The sequence below is a fragment of the Ruditapes philippinarum genome, unplaced genomic scaffold, assembly GCF_026571515.1.
Source record: "Ruditapes philippinarum isolate M1 unplaced genomic scaffold, ASM2657151v2 ctg10133_1_1_1_1, whole genome shotgun sequence".
Classification (NCBI taxonomy): Eukaryota; Metazoa; Mollusca; class Bivalvia; order Venerida; family Veneridae; genus Ruditapes; species Ruditapes philippinarum.
In genome coordinates, this window is record NW_026853459.1 from 203 (window position 1) to 9,583 (window position 9,381).

Genomic DNA, 9,381 nt, shown 5'->3' on the forward strand with positions numbered 1-9,381 from the left:
CAGGGTGAACGGACTATTTTTAAGTGGAGTAATGATAAACCCCAGTTTCGGACAAAGAGTACATGTATTAGTTTATTATAACAGTAGCTTAGAAATGGCACTTTTTAATAAACTATTTATCTCTATTTTTTGGGGCTAGGAAAAACGGTTGAAGACTTGCAACAAATTGCCGTGTGTCTAATCTGCTGTATGTAATGTTTTCTTTCAGACAAATCCAAATCGCGTGAAAAACATGCATGCCTATAACTTACCGCCTATATTTGAAGCTGTGTTAACATTAGTTAAAACTTTTGTCAAGCAAAAACTAAAAGACAGGGTAAGTACATGTTACACAGTTACTGTGCTTTGATAATCTATCTCAAAAGTTATGTTATCTACAACTAATATGATTAAAATACTCTGTGCTATCATTATATGGCCTGTATACGAGATAAAAGCTAGACAGCCACACTCGTGCAATGTGTGGAAAAACACAATGTACATGTATGTATAGCATCTGAAATCCACTTATTAACGTTTAAAGCTACAAACTTTTGCTCGAGAACGCTAACATTTCAAGCGGCTAGCTGCCCTTTCCTGTTGCAAATAGCAACATACATAAGAAGAAGAATTGCATGTAAAATAAACAAGAAAAAAAACAACCCTGAAATACGAATGATGATCTAAAGAACAAATACACGTATTTATCGTGGTTTCAAATTAGGCTACGGTTTTGCTAATTGGCGTGCACTTTGTTCGAACAATTTTACCCACTGATATAGTATGGAAAATATGAACAAAGTCAGCAACACCTTAGGGAACTGATTTCCCTCTAAGTTTGAATAAAAAAAAAACATAAAGAATTTTAAATGATAGCCACAAAAAAACTAACATTACCTGAAACTGGACTATTTCATCATTTTTCGTCTTGCACTTTTTCCAAATGTCAATATGTCACGTGAATTTGCTACGCTATAATAGATGACTTTTTTTCTGCACGATATTTTCTTGTGTTTAGATCCGGACACACGGACGATCATTAGTATCGTTGTATGACAGTATAGATATGAGTGTTCTACCGAGAGATTATCTACCAGACGACTACACCGGACCATGCTCCGGAACAATCGAGGAAGTTATAGGTGAAGTGTGATATAATTTTAGTTATGGACATTCGTATTTTAAATTTGTATTAATTTATTTCTGTGTTTGAAATTATTTTTTGTCAAATATTCAATATTTCAAATAAATCGTACCGACAATCTTTGCCAGTTTAATTTTGTAATTGCTTACTAATAAACACTAAAATATTCTAAGAGCTGTAAAAATGAACTAATTCTTATACAAAGCATTTGTCCTTTGATATAACATATATAATATGCATATTTTTATATTAATTACAGCATATAATAAAGAGGAAATAACAAAACAGCCTGTAGTGGATTACCTTCTGGATCTTGCAAGTGGAAAGTATGGTATAGACACGAAATTAAAACCATCCGAAGAAGATGTACCGTCTGCTTCATTTAGAAAACTCAATGTCGATTGATCCGACAATATTGTATATTTTACTCAAAGTTATGATGTACTTACTGCAAGTTCTTGCACTGATGTTTTAATTAACGTTTTTTTTATAGAAGAACGCGACAGATAATCGGTACACAGCTTCAAAAGTCGGTACTTATCGACGGGTTTTCATCGCTTTCATGACATTTTTCATGGATTATTATGGCATTTTCTATAAATTATTATGACATTTTCAATATATTATTATGACATTTTATTACTTATATTGACTTTGTACTTAATAAATGTTTCGTGCGCATACACTTATACATTTATATATTACGACTCGTCAAAACAATGACAAGAATAAGATTGGGATATTAATGAAAAAAAAAAGAAAAAAACAAGCAGGATTTATTGACGTATTTTAGGAATGAGTTTGCCCAAACTCCAAGCTATGAATTTAGATCAGTCCTTTATCAATATAAAAATACAAATGATTAAGTATCAACTGTATAAAGTAGATTGCACAAATGCTCATGCTCGCCTAGCTCTACATGTACACTGATCACAGGTAATGGGTTAATTTTTTGTCTGAGGAATTGTTTAATGAAACTGTTGGCACCTTGCATCGTTAGGCAATGCTCCGAGATAGTTGGCAGAAACTGTGTTCAACAACAAACAAAATGTACAATGTTTTGTTATATGTTTTCGTGACTCCTGGTCCTTTTTTAACTATATAGGTCACGGTAGATTTATATGATGTCATGGTAATAAGTTGTTTTGCGTTTTTGTTATTAGCATGCTTCCTAAATACTGTGGCTTTTTAGATAAACAGATTCGTCTTACAGTTTTATTCCGTGCTTACAACAATTTGAAAAATATATATGACAATATTCATGGCCAACTTTAATCGTTGTATGTAAAATTGTAAATCTGGCCTATGTCTTTTTTTTGGTTAGAGTTTGTTTTGTATTGCTTTGTACGTCTATTATGTGGTTAAGAATGTTTAATAAATGTTTTGTGTGTATTTGTTTATGTTGGATTTACTGTATTTAACATCAGCTGAATTATTTTAAATGACCACAAGCAAAATTGCTGATCACCAACAAACTGAAGTGGTGTGAACAGTTAGCAATTGTAAGATAAAGATTTTAAGTTCTTTTATAGTTCTTCAAAGAATGTTATTTACAGCGTTATTATCAGATGTATATTAAAACAAGGATGTCGATGAAATATAAAATATGTGTAAATTTCGATGTGTACTTCTTATGTACATGTACTTTACTTTTATCTTGTTAAAACCACTACAAAGCAAAGTTCACATTCAGCAAGGCGTATTCATGGTAAGATTCATATTCACATACGTTCATCGTCAACTGATTCAGATACCGTTATCATTTCATCATTGAGTTAATAATGTAGAGAAAATTACACTATACATAATAAATTAAATTATTTCTATAAAGGTATACACATTATTGAACAGAAAAGCAAAAGAATTACAAAATAATGTGGTGGACAATATGGCACAAATAGGTGTAAGAGAAATATTGCAAGTCAACCCTTTCAAGTGAGAACGTAGATAAGAGAGTTCATTAAGTTAAAACAGTTTTTACACCATAAGATTATCAACAGTGCAAGCAACTTGTGGAAAAATTGTAATTTTCTACTTATGTACTGTACAGTACGTATAGATATATAAAACAACAGAAAGTTTTTCTTTTTTAAATTTAATGGCTTACGAATACATGTTTAAACATCAAATGTCATGACAGCATTACTTTCCAACCACACTTGTCCCCTTAAAAAGAAACAAAGAATCTTAAACAGTGATTTTTGTTACAATGCTATACTAAAACACCATTGTCACATGGTGAGAAAAATGTGCAGCACGTGCAAATGTCTAACCCGGGACGCTCGGAATACCGATCTGCAGCCCTACCGACTGAACTATCCGGCCGTTTGCACATCTTCTCCCCTAAAAAATGAACAGTTACGAACCGTGAAATATTGAAATTCGTCCCCGAATATCTCAGGGTTACAGAGCATTGTAAATTGAAGCCTGAGCTATATTCAGTCACAGCCCCCGTTAGGCGACAAATGTCACAGGGTGAGAAAAATGTGCATCCTGACCGAGACCCGAACCCGGGACACTCGATATACCGTTCCACGACTCTAACAATTGAACTGTCCGGCCGCTTACCATTCATCTTCCCTAAACAGTGAACAGTTCTGAACCGTGACACCAGTATATGTGTTTCATTGGTATACAAAAACAGTACATTTGTTACTGTGGTATACACAATCAGTGCATTTTTTTACAAGAGGGCCATGATGGCCCTGAGTCGCTCACCAGAAAAAACTGCTTTTTAGTGTTGGAAATTATCCATTGTCAATATTTTCTTATATCAAATTTGAGCATAGAATATGTTTAAACAATAATTTGAAGAAATGCCATGACCTGGGGCATTTAAGCTTTAGCTTAAACGAGGCCAATCAAATTAATATGATCAAGACTACGCAAGAATGCTACGAAGTTTGGTGATCATCTATCAATTATTTTAGTAGGAAATGTTGTTCAAAGGTTTTTCTATTTTTAGCTTTAGCGGCCCCTAAAAGGGGCCAATCAAATTGATATGAGCAAACTTGATAAAAGACTACCCAAAGATGCTACAGACAAAGTTTGGGGATCATCCATCAATTAATTTTATAAGAAGATGTTTATAGGTTCTACTATTTTTAGCCATAGAGACCCCTTAAAGTGGCCAATCAAATTAATATGAGCAAACTTAATAAACGACTACTTAAGAATGCTACAGACAAAGTTTGGTGATCATCCATCAATTAGTTCTGTAGTAGAAGATGTTTAAATGTTTTTCTATTTTTAGCTATGTTGACCCCTAAAAGGGGCCAATTAAAATGACATGTGCAAATTCAAATGTGACTGTCACAAGGATGCTACGAACCAAATTTGAAGTAAATCTGCTTAGCAGTTTCAGAAAAAAATTGTTGACGTATGACGACGGACGCCAGAGCATCCCCCTTTGATACTAATAGCTCACCCTAAACCTTCGGTTCTGGTGAGCTAACAATGGTAAACTCAATCAGTACCTTTGTTACAATGGTTAACCCAATCAGTACATTTGTTACAATGGTAAACATATAAATATATAATATGATAGTTATCATTTGAGATACATTTGCGTCCATTAAATATACTTAACCTAAACAACAATTCGCATTATTGTATGCAGACTCAAATGCGTAAGAAATAGATTTTTAATAATCATTTGTAGAGAATAACAAATTTAGAATTGCACTAATAGTAAGAAAATTTTGCTTTTTAATTAGTGATGGCATAAAGTTGGTCTAAATTTGAATTAATGTAAGACTAAAATAAAAAAATTCTTACATGCTTGCAATGGTCAGGGACGTCAAAAACACCATCATAACTATTTCTTTGCTGGACAATGTCAGCAAATTGAGCAGTCTCTGAAATCTTTGTACCTATTGTGTAAAAAAATAAACTATTACGTGAGTTTTGATATGAAAACAGCTTCGATGTTTTTAACGTCGCACGAACACAATAAAGGTCATATTGCGATCTTTCAGCTTTACTGATGGAGGAAGATTGCAGGTGCCCCTCTGTACATATTTCAGACACAAACAAGCACCTGAGTAGAACAACCGACGTTCTGTAAGCTCGCTGCATAGCGCGGCTTGAACCTACAGAATTGAGAGGCAAATTGTTTGAAGTCATCGACCCTAACCAGTCGGCGATAGACACCCATATACTTTAATCAAATCAATGGCTAAAGATAGTGTTTACTGCTTTGCCGCAGATGTAAAAGGTTGTCTGACATTTAATCCTAGCATTTATATATCTTTATTGATATTCAAAAACACTTGATTTTTGACTAATGCTTAAGTCAGTCAGCGCCTCTAGGCGCAAACGATCGTGTACAGACTGAAACAATGCCTTCGATTTCCTGTTATTTTTGATAGATATACTCATTTTTATAACGTAAATCTTATCGTTACACATTTACAATACATCTTATTCAAATCATTTATATAAATTCCATATAGAAAACGTTTTGTTGACATAATGTTCCATTCTATGTATGTTAAATTGACTATAAACTATAAATAGACTATTGTTTCACAATAATAGAATATTGTAAACACTTTAGTTTTTTATTCCATGTACAACATTATCATACTAACCATCTGGTTGAGTACCGAGTATTGTGTAAGAAACTGTCGTACAATCATTTACAGTGGTAGCATATGTCCATGTTTCGTTCAGAACTTTTCCTGACCAACCATTTATCTGCATTGATTGGCTTCCAGAGCCCATTGTGTATGTTCCGATAAGAGTCAGGGTTTCTTAAATTACATGGTTATGAATTGATAAATTTGTTTCAAAGAATAGTAACGAGAAATTTACACAGGCTATTCAGCAGAACTTATAGTTCAGAACTTAATTCTTCCGACATCAGTCAATGGTCAGAACAGCGGTTTTATATATTTTTAACCCGACCTTTTATATAAAGGTAAATTACAAACTTTGACGAAAGCTATTGTTTCTTTTTTGTGGGCATTTTATTCATTTCTTTCTTTTTTTCCTTTTCTTGGCGTTTAAAGTTCCTTTAGAAGATAATCTGAACGACTTAATATGTTCTTGGAACACCAAGTTCTATATTTACGTTTAGAAGCTACAACAATAGAAAAGAGCTTACTCGGCACGCATCCGTCCGGCATCTGTTCGTCAACAATGTGCTCAACATCACAATGGGTATCATTAAAGTAGTACTTTTTCATCTATAGAATTAAACATAAAACAGTTTACACTAAATACTCTAATTTTGCTACCAACATCTTTATAGATACACACGAAGATAAGAGTTTTGAAATAACAGAATTATGCTTTAGTGGCATAGAAGCCGAAGCTATGGCACATTCATTTTTTAGCATCACACTAAATACCTTATTCCGGTATAAACCAGACAAGGCGCTTGAATGACCCAACGGAATGAACTTTAAAACGTCTAATTCATCTCTTAACACCGATTTATTGCGACATAATGAGTGAAAAGTGTGCGAATCGGCGAAACAAGCGATATTTTCTTCTTTGCTATCATGTTTCTGCAAGCGTCCAGAGGTACTGCTCCAACACTGTAGTGAGTTAAAATTCACTGAGCCAAGAAATAACGAAACAAAACAGCACTTTTTTTATCAATTATTAAAATTCGAATATTCAAACAAACAAAAAATGTTTCGTTGAAGCAGGAGTACGATAAAAACATACATGGTTAAAGTCACGTATGACTTGGTACACCTCCAATACTTCCCCGGATACAGTTTCTGTTATTTTTGTTCCATTTACGGTGTGAAACTTCCGGTCATAATCGCTATCAACTTCAAAACTCTCCTGTGTGAAAAGCACAATCAAAACAAGACAAAAGATTTGATAGATATATCGTTATCATGAACTATCAATAGTGTGCAAAGGGATATATTAACGTCACTTCCGGTTTGAGGTCGCACCTGCATAAGAGGTAGCAACTCTTATATCTGTGTGGTGCAGGTTTTGCAAGAGTAATACTAAGACGATTACCGATACTGCAATGCGTTAATTATGAAAGTAATCTAACTTAAGTTTGTTTTACACGATCAAAAATAAAAATTGGTACGTGAATATGATGGCCCCTGACCTTTAACGGTTTGCAAACATAACACCTATTGTTTACTGATGATGTTTTGGATGCAAAAGAAACATAGTTTTGATTTGATATTAACATTGAAAGTTTTAAATATGCCCCGAGCTGAAATCTTTAATTTTTCATCATTTGTGGTCCTATGCCAACACCAAAACCCTAATTAATTTCATAATTTAATGAACACAGAATATATTCATATGAAAGAGGGTTACTGAGACATCGATGGAGTACTACTACCTGGCTTCAGCGTTGCCTTGACAATAAACCTTTCCCGAAAAATTTCTTACTCAAGCAGCAATGCTGGGCGTCGACTATAGTGTAACCAATGGAAACAGCAACAACCACGATCATATTAAGAGTAAGATACATGTTTAATTTCCAGTGAAATGACTTACAGATTAACACAATACAAAATGACAAACGCACTATGAAATCCTATTTGAATAGTGAACGTTTTTACTTACGTCATTTGGCATGTTTCGCACGCGCTTATGATCATATATCATGATCATTAAGTGCCAAAAGGTCCATAAATGGAGTACTTATGACAAACCTAATATATTATTTTTATATAAATTTCAATGAATTTTATATTTCATAGTATGTAAGCTTTGGTAATATTCATCTTCTTTACAAGAATTATTTCTGGAATAATGGTCGAAACGAGGGTTATCTGATAGTTTCTTGGACGGCTTTATTAACCTTAATAGTCATAAATGTTTTACCCAAAAATGTTGGTACATTTAGTTGTTTTGAGTATGCTATGTTATATCACACCAAGAAGTGAGAGAATTATATTTTTCATGTGCAACGTAGCATACCTAAACAAAATATTGATGATTTATCATGTCGTTATGTGATTATATACATATATAGCATTTTAAAATATCTAATGCAGTAGGAGCTATTTTGCATATTTACCTCTTTTTTGGTATTTTGCGTGAATTGTAAATGTCGTATGCAATGTGTAACTTACTTCCTTTATTTACTTCAAAATATTTGATTATTAAATACATTTTCAAAATAGTTATGGAAATAAGCATGGATCTTGAGGCATGCAGCTTTAACGATATCATAGCATTATGTTTAATGAGATAATTTAAAAAAAATTATGCCATTACATTTTATGATTTCTTTTTCTCAGCATCATATTTTATGGGAGTCATTCAACACATTGCTGCAATTTTACTTTTACTGAAATAAGCCCATAGACAGAATCACTCAATTGTTATTCAGTTTTTCACCTGTTCTCACAAGATAGGCCCAACTTAAATTAACAAAATGTTAAAAAATGAACTTGTTTTTTATCAAATTTTTATTACATAGATGGTTAAAGAGGTATGTGTCTGACAAATTGGGAAAGTTACAGCACTCAAACTCGATTATTATCTGTAGAACAGCCACTGAAACAAATTGAGTACTTTTGCAAAATGTAATTTACGTTACCTTAACTAAAAATAAACCAATGGTCATATTAAATATATTTTGATATATTCTATAAATGCACTTGATACAGATAGTCACTTCGATAAATAATTTGCCAAAGTAACATTACATATTTTATGCACAGGTTTTAATAAAACCGTACACCAAGCTTTAACTTTTTCATTTATGTTGGGTTGAATATTTCTGGAAAATATGATCATCAGTAATAATAGCTACATAAACAAACTCATTGTTGTACTTATTTAGTTGATTTTATTATGAATTATAAGCACCAAATATTAACATACAACAGTATTTGACTTTAAAATATATTTTGTATGCAGCATACACCAATACAGAAAAAACCTAGGAAATGGTAACGTAAATTACAAAGTATGCACCTTTAACTGGGCAACAGCATGAAACTTAAAGATTAAAGATAAAATGACAGCTATGTTTCGTTTTTATGCTTTTGAATAATCTTAGATGTAATTAGCAGAAATTAGTACATCGACTGAGCTAATTTTATGAAAGGTTTATGCTCAAACATATTCATTTATCCATTTCTTTACGAAACTAATAGCTTAAGGCCGTAAAATACCTCGTGAATGCCATTTAGACATTATTTTTTTATCATATATATAATTTTATTTTATTAAATAAAACAAAGTCTATGACTTGGTTTAAAGCTGTTACTTTCAGACCAAAAATAACAAATGAAGAAAGTAAAAGAATTAACCAGTTA

At 32.5% G+C, this 9,381-nt stretch overlaps 2 protein-coding genes across 2 annotated transcripts; one reads left to right on the forward strand and one right to left on the reverse strand.

Moving 5' to 3' along the window:
* Nucleotides 1-208: 208 nt before the first annotated feature.
* Nucleotides 209-2,515, forward strand: LOC132736915 (alpha-tocopherol transfer protein-like; the record flags this gene model as incomplete). Its single annotated transcript, XM_060724126.1, is given in 3 exon segments — nt 209-316; nt 998-1,121; nt 1,383-2,515. Coding segments are annotated over 3 exon segments (378 nt in total), but the record flags the coding sequence as incomplete, so codon positions are not given.
* A 687-nt stretch (nt 2,516-3,202) lies between these two features.
* On the reverse strand, nt 3,203-6,945 carry LOC132736916 (uncharacterized). The gene is made up of 5 exons (XM_060724127.1): nt 6,800-6,945; nt 6,231-6,312; nt 5,716-5,877; nt 4,901-4,995; nt 3,203-3,289 (listed from the first exon to the last, which is right to left on the reverse strand). The coding sequence occupies exons 2-5, from the start codon at nt 6,310-6,312 to the stop codon at nt 3,266-3,268; spliced, it is 363 nt and encodes a 120-aa protein (XP_060580110.1). The 5' UTR covers nt 6,800-6,945; the 3' UTR covers nt 3,203-3,265.
* Between the last annotated feature and the right edge of the window lie 2,436 nt (nt 6,946-9,381).

Bases quoted from the DNA above. Each gene is read 5' to 3' on its own strand.
- LOC132736916 (XM_060724127.1), bottom strand. From the start codon at position 6,312: ATGAAAAAGTACTACTTTAATGATACCCATTGTGATGTTGAGCACATT. The intron at 5,878-6,230 runs GTAAGCTCTTTT...ATGTAATTTAAG, and splicing joins GCCGGACGGATGCGTGCCGA to AAACCCTGACTCTTATCGGA. The intron at 3,290-4,900 runs GTAAGAATTTTT...TTTCTTTTTAAG, and splicing joins TCCCTGACCATTGCAAGCAT to GGGACAAGTGTGGTTGGAAA.